Here is a 14,642-nt window from a genome sequence, read left to right as displayed (position 1 = left end):
ACACTGCTTTAGCATCTTAGACATGACTTAGAAAGTTTGTTTGCAAAGTAATCTAGGCCACAGGCGAGCGTTTGTTGGCCAGCGCTGTGAGAATAGTAGGAGGGAGTAGTCAGGGCACGCTGCTGCTAGCAGCACAAAGCAAGATTACTGGAGCCTGGACAGAGAGATTTTTTGGTAGCTGCCTCACAACATTTTCATGTGTAACTGTAGCTGTATTGCTCACATTTTCTTTAGAAATCAAAATATATATGGTATGCAGAGGAATTGTAAACACTGCCTTCCAGTAAAGCCAAAAGAAAGCATTTTATTCCTTTTTATTTTGCAATTTACTGTCATGCATTTGATTTTGCCATCAGTGTAATGGTTGGTAATTTTGGTGTGTCTTGATAACTGTTGATGAATTACCTTTTAAAATGTATGGAGAAAATTGTCCATATGCACAAATCCTCATTGCATAAACTTTGTTGAATCTCCCTCTAGTGCCACTACGAGTTTGTGATTTGTCAGTTTTATTAAATTGTGTCCCTTTCAGGATGAACTGTAATAATGTAATCCTCTGACTTTCCCAGCGTGTCTCAACTCAGGTACTTCTGTTAGCAGGCTGCACTCATGCAGTGCATTTTGTGAACATCAGCAATTTGATGTGTCTCTGACCATAATGCTAAATTCATTTCCAGGGAAGAGAACAGTTGTGTTTAATAAAACCAAGATGACACAACACATGTGATGTTTGGTTTGAGTTGCAGGGCAACTTCCTTACATTCTGGTCACTCAGAGGCTGAGGATGTTGGACATTTAACCATCAACAAACCAGTTGCTCACCAAAACTACTTGTAACTAGTTGCCAAATACAAATAGAAAAATAAATAAATAAATGCAGTAACTGGCAGCCACTGATTTTTCCTACTCTCAAGGACACTGCTGTCCTATTTTTCCTTTAGTGTGACTGAGCCACTACACGCAATTAATCTTCTTCACGCTGGGTGAAAATTGTTTGGTGGTTTGTGCTATGTGGCTAGAAAAATGACCACATGACCACTAAGGGTGAGAAAAATGCAGTTTTTCACCCTCATGTTTTGGTGACAGTTAGTTAGTACACCATCATGCATTCATGTACCCTTAAATGTGAACAGACTCAAAATAGCAAGTTTGAGTTTCAGACATTACTGATTTTCAAATATGCATGGCAATACACAACAAAATATAATAGTTTATCTGACTAATTCTACTGTCAAAATGATTATTCTCCCTCATTTTCACCAGGTGGTGCTACAGCAAGATGGTGTTGGTCAAAAAAGCGTCAGATCTGTGAAGTGGAAAGACATGCAAAGCCAATGACTACGACAGAAAACCTACAGAACACCTTAAAAAACTATGCACGATCATTTGAGAGTCAAAGCTAAATGGGGCCTGGACATTATTCGAGGAAAAGCTGAATAGTTTGTGGTAAATATTGAAGAGGATTTTAGTTGAAATGCCCACTCCTGGTGTAAGTCTGTGAAGTATCGGATGTTCGAGTGATGATCAAAAATCTGCAAAAATAATTACATCCACAAGTCTGTGCTGTAAGTGATAAATGTCAGTATAGTAATCTAAAGTGGTTATCAAAACAATACCTGCTTATCATTAGAACAGCATTGTCCATAAATACGCTGACGTGAAGATTAACATCAGGCTTAGAGCACCACTGCACATGCGTCACAGAGCAACCCGCATGACTGTAATCATGTTTTTTGCATGTGTTAACAGGCTGGATGTGTCCCGTGCTTAGTTTAGCCTGCTGGATGTGTCTATAAGCCTCAAACGACCGCAGAAATCCAACGTCCTCTGCTTTAAGTCCATGTCATTTCTGCAAAATATCACGGAGGCTATATGAGGCTACATTGGGGTTGATACCGCAGGTGTTTTCCACTGGGTGTTAGTCATCGTGAGTATGTGTGTTGTATGACTAACCTCATTAATGCATGCAGTGCTGTTGAATAACTGCATGGTGGAATGGGTGAATAATGTTTGGGGGTTCAAGGTTTAGGCAGGGCTGGTTAGAGGGATTGGAGCAGGGAGCACAGGCAGAGAGCTGGATTAACTGTTTTCAAGGACATGCTTGCTACATAATACATAATGACCCATATTGCACTATTTTTACATTTATAGACCACTCTAATATATGATGAAACCAACAGAAGGACATGAATACAGCAGCCTTGAATTGAAAATCATCAGTGTGTATTGTGGAACTGGAAACACATGTGGAGGCCCTGTTGCACAGAAAATAGAATATTAATGAGATTTTCTGATTGAAACCGAGACAAACAAGTTGGCCTCAATATCATTACATGTGTTAATATTCATTTTCTATTCTTGTTCGCATTCCTAACCTAGTTTGCAGTATTTTTTTTTATCCTAGAGTGGACATCCGGCAACATATTTTAAAAATTCATGTTTTTCTCATCCTAGCTTCTTAAATGTTAAAAAAAAACAAAACACTTTTGTATGCTTTCAGAAACTATCATTTAATTTGGGAATTTGGTGATTTTTTCTAAATTTCTTGGACTTTTCTATTTTGTTCCCCTTTGTTTTTAATTCATTTTGAAGGACATACGTGGATTTACAGAGTACATACAATGAGCCATTAGCCAGTGAGTGCTACAAAATGAGGATCGACTCAAACGTAACAAAAAGACGGTACTCTCTGTGGTTTGTGCTAATAAAAGGAGCTTTGGCCTACAGAGCCGCAGCCAGAGAAAAATCTGCAGTTCAAAGAGAGAGTTCGAGTTGAGTAATGAAGGCATGAACGAATTCAAACAAGCCCACACACTGTCATCTCTTCTACTACCCCTCCAACTCCCTTCCCCAGCCATCTGAGCACAGAGTTTACGTTAGTGTAGCTGCACACCGCAGTATTGAACTGTCAGCAATAAACAGTAATCAGCTCCAATCATATGTGTGCACTACATCAACAGATGGATTCAAACATTGACTGATGGAGACAGCACCTCTGGCCAAAATCAATAGCAGCTTACATACACTGGTATGAAGCTAATAACGAATAATGCTGCATTGATTGGAAAGCTGAGGTGCAACCATTGAGTTACAGATAAAGGGCTGCAGCAAATAATAGAGCGCATGATTATCTCTGAGTGTGTGGGGGATAGGAGAGTGTTCCTGTGTGTGTGTGTGTGTGTGTGTGTGTGTGTGTGTGTGTGTGTGTGTGTGTGTGTGTGTGTGTGTGAGCTTTGTGGGTGTGGGGAGGTGGGCGGTGTCATACTCACCCATAAGTGGTGTTGCTGGCCCTCTTACTGGCTGCCCTAGAGCGGCTTGACTTCAACTCTCCACTCATGCTCATGTCTGCATGAAAGAGCAACCAATTAACTTTGTACTGATACAGTAAAGAGCGACATACTGCAACACAACAAAGAGAGAGTACCAAACACACACACACACACACACACACACACACAGGAACCTCCAGATGACTAAATGACATACACATGGTCAGGTTTATCCTACACTTGGGTCTTCTTTATTCTGGCAACATTTACATAATCTACAGCAGCTTGACATGATGCTGACTAAAGGGCCAGCTAAGACTGACAGAAGCCAGTATCTGTTTTCATGTCCACCACCCTCCAGCCACTTTGAGCTAGACTGTTCACTCCATTTTTATTTCCTGTCTGCAAGGATACATTGGAAACTTGGCACAGCCTCTAAAAAGCTCAACTGAGCTCTGATCTCACTCTTTCTCTTCTGCAAACACTTTTATATACATGTTTGTACTAGCCATTTAACCATAAACCATCTTGATTACAGGATACGCCAGCAGCTCACTGCTCTCACTGTGCTTGCTCTCTTGTCAATTTACCAAAGGTGAGTAAAAGACAAAAAAAAACAAAAAAACAGGCAGGAGGTAAGCAGCAAAGAGAAGGGGAGAGGAGAGGAGAGAAGTCCAGTCTGACATGGACAGATGGGTGGTGAATGGAGTGTGACTGGGCCAGCTGCACATACACTCGCACAGCATGATTGTCAAATGGCTGGAAGCGACAATTAATTAAGTATGGGTTTGAATGTGTGAAAAGAAATTTAGACATACGTATGCGCCTTTACCTCTCAAAGTAGACATAGTATTTTCATGAAAAAGTGACTACATCTCCTTACACTAAAAGGACAAAAGGCCTACACATTATCTTTTAAATATAATGGCTCGGCATTGTGTGGCAGGAAAACAAAACTGAGTTTTATAATGAGTTTGCTGAGCAACAGGATGACTGTATGATTGACTGCGTGATGAAGCCATTACACAGGAAGAGAGGGGAGGATGCTGCTGAGCACAGTTGTGTCGCTCAACAGGAGCAAAACCTCAGGAGGTAATCAGAGTGCTATCAGAGTAAACAAAATCCTATATACACCACGGTTAGCTCCTCCTTTGCAGACTTCACATCTATGCCCACGCATGTATGCACGTACATATATGTGTATTATACTTTGTTTTGTTTTGTTTTGGGGGGTTTCTGTTCAGAGGTATAGTTTCAAAAAACAAGGCAAACTGCGTTTTCCTTCTTTTACTGCAAACCGTCTTGCAAAGTTTACGACTGTTTTGAATTAAAGTGACTTCACATAAATGACGACTTGTTTTGGGTGAGCCACACACAGATTCTGCCCTATAGTTGGCTACACAAACATAGAGGCCTACGAAAAAGAAGTGAACTCACAGTGTTATAAAATACTCCACCCTGCTCTAACGCAAAGGAAACAGTGATTGATGGTTGTTGTTGTGATGCAATATGCATTTTTTCCCCTTGCAAATACCAAACAGTCTCACTTTAAGCAGCTACATTGTGCATTTATTAGAGCTATTAAAAAAATAATAACTCGTTTGAAACACACTACTATTGTAGGCCTTTGGATAAAATCATCTGCTAAATGAATATAATGCAGACTGAAGAGTTTTGAGGACATACATATAGTATTGTGGATTATATGTCAAAATTGTAGCTTTTATCATGAAAACATGTTGCAGATTACAACCACTATGTTTCACTACTGTCATTTATTATCCATTTATACCATCCATTTTATTGGAGGGCAATCACAAGTAGACTATTATTTTAGTTTTATTTCTATTTTTGCTTCTAGTTTAGATGATAGATTTAAGAAAATATATGGTTTAAATATAAACACATAATTGAAACATTACTACATCATCACCCTGTGGTTAGAAACTGTACAGACAGCAATTCTGCAATACATGCAAAATTGGATTATTTTCAACGAATACTAATATTTCAGCCATAACAAGATTGTATAGTGATTCAGGACTCATTTACAAATCCATGACCAGCCTAAGAGATTCCAGGTGCAAACTGGCAGGGAGATATAGAACTCAAACGGCAGTATAATCTGATAGACAGTTATTTCGTAAAACTGGCTCAAAGAGCATCAGAGGACACAGCAAGGTCACATGCGATCAGCTGTAATGGGTTATAAAGCCTCAGCCTCCGCCACAGTCCATCACTATGCTTTGTATCAGCGGATGTCAGGCTGACTGCCAGAGTGCCGCTTCATACCCAGCCAAAGTTAGAGCCAGCTTAATCACACTACCTGGAAACAAAATTACATAGACACAATGTGGAAAAGCTTTTCTTATTCTGAGTTTTCAAAGCTAGAAGGAGCCTAGATTTCCCCTGAAGATCCCAGTCAATCAGCACCCACCCTGCTCTAATGAAACCTTGGACCTGGATCAAAGTTAGGAAATATGAATCTGTTTATTCACCTCCTTGGAAAACACTGAAAGTTGCAGACTTTAAGATGTCTGCATGTTTTAAACTTCAGAATGAATCATCAAGACAAGGAGTCTGCAACACATGCATTAAGGGGAGTCTGTGCACTTACAGATTCCTTTTTAGCAAACAGTCTGAACACGCACGCACGCACACACACGCACACACACACACACACACACTTGAAGTCACGGGTGTGTGGGAGATTGGATAATGTGATCAGATAAAAAAAGCTAAATCTGCCGTCTTCTATCATCATTTTTATTTTCATCCCAATTCTTCAATTTATCACGCGTTGGGCTGAACCGCATCCCTAAATGTTTGATGTATTTTTCAGCGTAATTTGATTCAACATCTTAATCGAGTAACTAACTTCAGAGCAGAACACAAACGCTTGAGCTGCTGACTGACACTGAAATTTTCAGAGGCATTTAATTCAAATGGAATATTTGGTAATACCGTTCGCACACTCACTTTGCTTTTCTGAAGCGCTGCATCCTAAAAGTGAAAGAAAAGAGAGCACGTATGGCTGAATGCTTTTGCAACAATCATTTAAACCAGGACTGCAAAGCTGATTTCAATTTAGCAGATTGGTTAAATTACAAAAGAACCTTGGTAAAAGATTAAACTGCAGTAAGATATTTTCTGCTCTTGTATTATTCTTTGTCTGTCCTTACTGTCTTTTCTTTTGATCACTGGTTATTGGCTTTACTTAAGCCTACTACTTTTTTACTACTACTTATTCTGGACCAGAACAAATTTGTCAAGGCACAGTATATACAGTACTATCAAGCAGCACAACCAGAATAGCAGAAATTAATGTTTTATTAATCTAAATTTGATTTAGACTTACAGTTGACTAGATCATTGTGACTATAGGATCACATAAATCCCCCTCACTTGTCATAAAGCTTATTAATGAATTCACATCCTGGTACCCTGTATATTAAAGTGTTGACGATGTCTAGGTATAAGTGCAGCGTGTGCAGGTCTTGTCGATATGCCGAGTCTCTGCACGTTCCTGCAACTATGAACACTTAGTTTCCACTCACAGATAAAAACACGAAACTGTGTAACATAAATTATTACTTACAGATCTAAGGAACAAATAAAAAACAGGAAATATACTGTTTGTTGGCATGGATACATGGTAAGTTGAGAGAGATGCTAGTGTGCTAAAAACCACGTCTCAACAGTGAAGCAGAACGCACCAAAAAGAAAGCTCTTGCATTATAGTGAGGGAGACGGCAACAGTGACTTGACTTTATTTATGCACTGTGGAAGTATTCAACAGTTTAAGATGCGTTTTACTTTCACTGTGGAGTCTTTTAGCCTATACTGACCTTGTCTGAAGCTTCTGCTTCCCCACCAGACAAGTAGCTTTGAGAACAGACTGAGGTTTCCAAACTAGTGTAGAAGTTGTGAGAAGATGTTGGCACTGTGCCTGCATGGTAATGTAGTATTATTAGGAAATGTTCATGGATGCACTGTTCACTTTGCAGATGAAGAAGAAAACTATAAAGAAATCGCAATCCATATGGAGAGATGGGTATTACAACATAATTAAGCTTTAAGTCATTTCACTAGCAAAAGCCTTTGTATCCAGACTAGACCAGGTGCTGACCTTGCCAATATGAGAAACACACTTGGCTTTTGCTTAAAGGTAAATTTGCCTGAAACACCTCTTAATGCATCACAGTGTTTAACATCCTCAAGTCCAGTGTCTCCTATATTACCACAGCACCTTCTGATTGGACTAATGTTTAGGGACAGGGAAAAGCAAGAAAAACAGCTCTGAGGTACAAATGTAGAGAAACCTGAGCTTCAGGCTGAAGTGCACAGATGAGCACACACAAGCTGAAAAGCTTCCAGGATGGAGGGGTAAAATGGCAGTGGAGAGAAAAGGAATAAGAGGAACAGTGGCAAATACTGTCTTTTAGAAACACCGTGGTGCATGCAAACATCCACTAAAACAGGCATCATCACACATACACAAGGAAACACTTCGGTATACTCACATCTTGGACTGAACAGGGTCATATCAGGGATGCAGAACAACCAGAAGACTGTTGAGTGGAAGGACTAGCCGAGGATTTCTTTCCTTCTGTTTTATAACTCTCTCGTCTTATGTCCTCACTCTCAGACTATGTGCGCGGTGTTGTTTGTGTGTACGCGCGCCGGTAAGCGTGTGCTCAAAATACTGTTTGGCTGACTGCTGTGATACTACTGAGTCAGTAACAAACCAGCTAGAGAAGCACCAATGGGATGTACCAAATTTGTTATTGTGGCAGGGGTGTACGGGAGCACTGGAATGTTCCATTAGCTGGAAAACTGGAAGGAGGGTAGGATGAGTGCGCAGCTGCTTCTCCCCACAGCAACAGGAGCTTTGGCAGGAGCTTCGGGCTTACAAATTAAAACCAGGCGAAAAGGAAGCTGCTATAGTGCATGTAGTGCATGTGTGTGTGTGTTTGCACTTTAATGCATGTGTCAAAGAAGAGCAGAAGCCTGAAGGCACAGATGTGTATTTGTTTCACTTCACATGTGCACTATACAGAACTGTAGTCTGTACTGTATATAATAGCACGACTAAAAGTAATGCAATAGGGAAAGAAATTTTCCACAATCAAAGGACAAAAGTGACCTATTTCCCACAGTTTCCCATGTCATTAACATGCAGTTGTCTGCTAGGTTTCACCTCTTTTATGATTTTTCATGCTTTCAACTGTTTTTCAGGTCAATTTTGGAGCATTTTAATACAATTATCTGTCAAATAATATGCTTTGTGTTGCCATCAATTGTATTACTGGCTCACTCAAGAAGTCTGGCCTCCTGGTTTTGGCAAGTGAAATTCCATTTATTTTCCATTAATTTTCTGCTGCTTCTCCAGATTCAGGCCGAGGAGACAGCAGTCTGAGTTGAGAATCCCAGACTTCCTTCACCACAGCCACCTATTCCAGCTCATCCTTCTTATCTTATCTAATCTCTTCGTGGAATCCTGGTTCTGCCCCAGGGCCTCCTCCCTGAAGGACATGCCCACAGTAGCTCACCTAGGAGGAGGCATCCTAGTCAGTTGCCTGTACCACCTCAACTGGCTCTTTTCAATGTGGAGGAGCAGCGGCTGTATTCCAAGTCCCGCTCAAATGACCGAGCTCCTCACTCTATCTCTAAGGGAGAACCCAGCTACTCTTCAAAGGAAAATAAATGTAAAAAATAATAATAAAAAAGAAAAAAAGAATATGATTCACTTTGGATCTCGCCCCAGTCCATCTGTCAATCTAATGTTCCACTCTCCCTCTACTCGTGAACAATGTTGAATCCTGTCTCCAAATCCACAAAACACATGTAGACTGGTTGGACAAGTGCAGCCTTGAATATCATCGAGATTATAGTGAGCTGCTCCAATGTTCCAGGCAAGTGAAATTCCAGTATTTTATTGTATGCTATTAGTGTGGTAATTGGCAAATATGATATGTTTGAAGTCTATGGAGCCAGCTTGCTAACCAGAGTAACTTAGCATGCCACCCTCTTATTAAAATGTTGCCACTTTGTCTTAAAGAAAAACGAAATCATCCGTAGCTAACATGCTAATACAGCTTCAAAACAGGGCTCCCTCAACCAATAAAATTAAATCACTGCAGTCATGCCCATCTTTTATATACAGTTTATGGTACACACACATTATGTGAGTAAACAGAAAATAAAACAGGAAACGCTCATATAAGTAGTGACTTTATCTCTACACAAAACCTATACTGCACTGGAGTCAAGTTCCATGTAAGCCAGCTGAAAAAGTAACTGAAGATTTCATTGCAATCCTAGTAATGTCCCATTTCTCAGCATTATTTCCATCTCTGGGATCTTGATTATAATTAATACTGTATCGCAAAACACACCCAGCAGAATCCTGTTTTGCGTGGTGAAAACTGTGCATGCTGTCTAATCGCTGTTTCACTTTTGTTGCGCGGTAGTTAGAGAGCGAATACACCTGAGGGCGTTTAATCTTTCTAGCTCCCGAGGAGGGGGCTTTCATGTGGGGTTTAATTAGCTCCTTTAACTACCAACACAGAGTGAGACTGGCTGCAAGCCAAACTTTAATCTTAGGCAACTCTAAAATGATTATTAGCTCTTTTCACACTACACTTAACCCAGACAAAATTGCTTTATTAAACTGTTAACTCTTGGATAACTGTGTTGTTAAGTGACAAGGAGCTGAAACCCTATAACTTATCACTCAGTAAGGTAGAACAGCACAGTGTATCTTGTATCTTTAGCCACTTTTTTATTAGCTGCCCAGTACAAAAACACATAACAGGGTGATTCTAAAAGAGCTTTTATTTGAAAACCTGAAAGGTTTAGGAAAATGGAAAGTGGAAAAGAAGAAGTAGCAGACCTAAGAAAAGGGATTTACAACAGGTGAACAGTATGAGAAAATCATGTCCCTGAAAAATAGGAAAAAAAAATCCAGCAAAGACCTGACACTGGACCTGAGATGAATCTGGCCCTTCAGTTGATCTGGCTACTGTTCACTGAAGCCTCATCAGAAATGGTTTTAGTGGAAGGATGGCTGTCAATGCCGTTTCCCTTCCTTAAGAATGGCTAAGAATGGCATTCTTAAGGAAGGGAACAATCATCATTCCATAAAACCTGTTGGCACTGATTATGAGTGTTGGTTCAAATCCTGACATATATACATATGTAAGAGGTCAGGAGAAAGCTGGAACCGTGGGTGTCAGCAGACGTCTGTAAAACACAGTGGAGGTTCTGTTATGGTTTAGGTCTCCAGTTCAGTTAGTGGTGTTTGGGATCTTGTCAAAACTGATGGAATTATGACCGTAGTACCATGATGGTGAATTGTGATCCATCATGTAACATCATCTGGAAAGCATCTGACTTGAAACACCTTCCTTTTTCAGCATGACAGTGATCCCGAACACCCTGCTAATGCAGTAAAAGCATACCTGGTCTGAAAGCCAGGATTTCATCATTTTTGAAGTAGTGTAGGGTTGTGTTGAACAGAACAAAAAATATACAGAAAAAAGTACTACACAGTACTGTGCTTCAGCCCTGCCAAGCGAGCTACTCCATGGATTTGTTTGTCATAATTATAAAATGCATTTATTTATTTTTAAATGTGCCTGGTTTAGTTAGCATTTCGCAGCTCTTTCTTTTGTGTGAGAGTCAATATCACAAGTACAGTTCAGAATACTGACCACTTCTCAAAATCCAGCGCAATTACAATACAGAAAAGAGGTAGAGATGATATACAGGAAGCCTGTTAGGGATGGGATACTGCTGTTTTTTCAGGTTGAAGGTACTTATGGTGGAAGTGGAACTTTATTTGTGTAGTGGTATTTAAAAAAAAAGTAGTGTGTGAATAATAAAGTGTTACGGTGATACACCTACGCAGTTAAGTCGAAACTCAGCTATAGGCCTGCAGAAAGAAATTTGTTTTAGCTGACATACTCAAGCTGTGCTTAGCCATCTGAAAAATTGACCACATAGCAAAGCATATGCTGTGGGCTATATACTCTTGATAAACTCTCATGAGGAGGCAGGCACCCATGCTGAGGTTTAGCATGAAGTAGTGACTGAGGTCAAGAAATAAAATAAAATAAAATAAAATAAACTTTTCCTACATGAAAACTTGTAAAAACACTGTATTTTTGTTGGTTAGTGATGCATCTTGAAAATTTAGTAATAGACTCAAGATTCTTAAATCCTTATTCACATTCATACTGTCATGGTCCCTCTGCCCTCTCAGTCCTAGACCTGCTTTCTCTTTTACATCTGAAGTAGCCACTCACACATCTGATATAGATGATTGGTTGTGTATCTTAGACTGTCTAGCTTTGATGCTCTGTTTCCTGGTTAATCCATACTTACCTGATTTAGCCATCCCAGATCTTTTGCTGGTGTATCCACCTTTTGGAGAAACCTACCTGTTCAACTTTTGTCCACTAAAGCATACTTACCTGAGTGCAAATTTGTGGATTTTGAGAATACTTGTCTGTACACATCGTTGTGGAGAAACTGCAAAGTCCTACATCCATGCCTCTGAATGCCAAAGAAGATTAATCTAAAGCCTTCCTTGTAAAGACAGTTACTACTATCCTGAACTGGCAACCTGTGTGAACAAAACACTCTTACCTGCCAAATCATCTGGTTGTAATTGGACTTAACTCGGCAAAAAAGACCCCCTGAAACTCATTGCTTGAACTATTGTCAGTACTTAGTCACTGTCTGAAAGTGTTCATTAACACCATTGCACTGCGTCCTGCCATCGAGTCTTTTGCACAAACTGTGACACATACATAAACTACGAAACTCTTTTGTGTTTAAAACATGAATTTACAGCTGGAGTCTCAGTTTTCATTCAATTCTCTGCATTCAAACGCAGATCCTAAAAATATATGAAAAGAGTTATTTTTTGTACAGACACCTGGATATCGACAAATCATACCATGTACTCCAGCACAGTTATGAAGCAATTAAAAGAACAGAATTGTACCTTTCAATATCAGTACGTTACAGCTGATGTGGATAACAATAGAGCATAAGTGAACACATAGTGCATTCTCTATCTCCCTCTTAAGGTCTCAAAGTCTAAACCTGCATATCACCTGCTTGCTTTCAAATGAAACAGGTCTTCATTTATTTCAGCTAAAGCTTCATTTCTTTTCTTCATTTTTTTCTATTGGGTAGAATAATACATAGAACCTACTTTGTTAGCTGTTTCAGAAAACATATACATGCAACAATACTAGCAAATACTTTGCACTGTTTAAAAAATGGGAACAATAATAATAATCTGGTCCTTTGCAAGTCTTACCTCAGTTGGATAAAAAAAACATAGCATCTTACACCAAATCAATTTATTTATGCAACAAGAATTAAGTCAGAATGCAGAAGCAGTTCTGTGAAAAACTAAGTATAGCTTTGATAAGTTTAGCTTCCATACGAATTAAGAGGCGTAGTAGCAGCCAGGTGCTGATAATCAAATGCATTTAATTAATTCATCATAACCAAGTGTGAGCATCTCTGTAACAGCAGAAGTTTGCTGGCTTGGAGGAATCACATGTGTGTTAGCATAGAGCCAAGGAGAACATCAGGGGTAAATGTAAAGAATCAACAATTTTATGCCTATCAGTATTGGAAGGTAAATGGCCATTTACAAAGAACCGACATGTGGACTGACAAGTGGAAAGCAAGAGTTTCCAATCTTCCTAGAGGAAGTAGCAACAAATGGCAAGGTCAGACTGTGCAACACTCAGAGAAACTGCAAAACAATCCAAGAGCCAAAGGCCTCAGTTAGCATGTTAAATATTAAAGTTCATGACACTGGAAAGGTTGAACAACTATGTCTCGTTTGGAAGGATTTCCAGGAAAAAAAAGTCTCTTCTCTGTAAAAAAAACAAAATAATGGCAGCAGAGCTCAAGTTTGCAAAAGTGCATCTGAGCAAAACACCCTGTCCCGTTTAGACAGGACAAGAACAAAATGGAAATGTTTGGCTGGACAGCACCAAATTTATTGAAAATCAGACACATCGTATCACCACAAAAAGCTGTCAAGTACTGAGGTGGAGGGTTGATGATTTAGGCCATAAGACCAAATTGGGATCTAGATACCTTGCAGTCCTGGAGTCGACCATGAACGCCTCTGTATACCAAAGAATTCTAGAGTCAAATGTGAGGCCATCTGTCCAAAAGCTGAAGCTTGACACAAATTGTGTGATGCAACAAGACAGTGGTCACAAACACAGCAACAGATCTACAACAGAGACCGAAAAGAAAAGAGTCGAGGTGTTCCACATGGCTCAAAGTCCAGACTTTAATCCAAGTGAACCTTAAGAAATGAACAAATTAATAAAATAAAAATAAATAAAAAAATAAGACAGCTGTGCATAAACAAATGCCTAAATGAATTAAAGCAACATAGAATAGTGGTCCACCTTTCCTCTACAACAATGTGAGAGATTAATAAAGTCATTTAGAAAACGAATGCTTCAAATTACTTTAAATTATTGTGAGATTCTGCAAGCAACTGAATTATCCAATTATTTACTTTTTCACACTGCTTCTGCGCTTTCGCTTAATTTTTGTTAAATAATCACTCTTGTCGTTTATATTTATATTTACCAAGTTTAAGTACTTACTATGGACCACATTATTTTTATGATGACCTGAAACTTTAGATTAGAAAGTTTATAGAAGTACCCTCTATTTGACTGAACGTGCCTGTAAAAGAGGATTATATGAGCTGGTCCATCTGTAATAAATACAGGATGAATTAAAATGTTCTCATTTTAATTTACTTTATTCTGTTATGGGATGACTCGGCGCCAACATGTCCTACACACACTCTCCTCTCCTGATTAGCCTCTTTTTGTGTTCACACCCAGACAGACAGCAGCGACCAATACCCAATGAAAATCAGTGTTCAGCGAGGTATTACTGTATCTTGACATGATAATCTTCTTTTTAAATGCACCACTGCACTCTTTCCTCCACCATGGAGCACTGCAGACAGCTCATACATTATCATTGAGTGCCTTTTCTCTTTCCTTACCCCTTCCTTCTCCATGTCACACCCACTGAATCCCCCACCCCCACCTTCCCCCTGCCACTCTCTCCAGCTTGAGTGTCTCAGTGTGAAAACCTCATTATGTTCTGCTACTGGACCTGCAAACTCAATTGGACAGCAAGTTATAGTTCAGGTCTGAGCTAGTGTGTCTGCTATTGTGTTTCTGTTTGAGTGTGGATGCACATGCATTCATTTCTGTTTTGTGTGCGTGCATGTACCTGTATGTGATCTGTGGTGAATGAATCCAAAGGGCTCCATCACTGTGACAGTCCTCAGGTGGGGCAGTT

At 39.6% G+C, this 14,642-nt stretch overlaps 1 protein-coding gene across 2 annotated transcripts in view; it reads right to left on the bottom strand.

Annotated features, from left to right (window-relative positions):
* The window catches only part of si:dkey-234i14.2 (heterogeneous nuclear ribonucleoprotein C), a 39,572-nt gene extending 31,582 nt beyond the window's left edge, over window positions 1-7,990 (bottom strand). For both annotated transcript variants that reach the window (XM_063476653.1, XM_063476661.1), the window contains exons 1-2: window positions 7,793-7,990; window positions 3,270-3,345 (exon numbers count right to left, since the gene is read on the bottom strand). In XM_063476653.1, coding sequence (XP_063332723.1) covers window positions 3,270-3,345; window positions 7,793-7,814 — 98 coding nt within the window. In that variant the 5' untranslated portion in view covers window positions 7,815-7,990. The remainder of the gene's footprint in view (window positions 1-3,269; window positions 3,346-7,792) is intronic.
* Window positions 7,991-14,642: the final 6,652 nt, after the last annotated feature.

Source organism: Pelmatolapia mariae, linkage group LG1, assembly GCF_036321145.2.
Source record: "Pelmatolapia mariae isolate MD_Pm_ZW linkage group LG1, Pm_UMD_F_2, whole genome shotgun sequence".
NCBI classification, from domain to species: Eukaryota; Metazoa; Chordata; class Actinopteri; order Cichliformes; family Cichlidae; genus Pelmatolapia; species Pelmatolapia mariae.
Note: the sequence above shows the minus strand (reverse complement) of the source record. Positions and strands in the feature narration are given on the sequence as shown.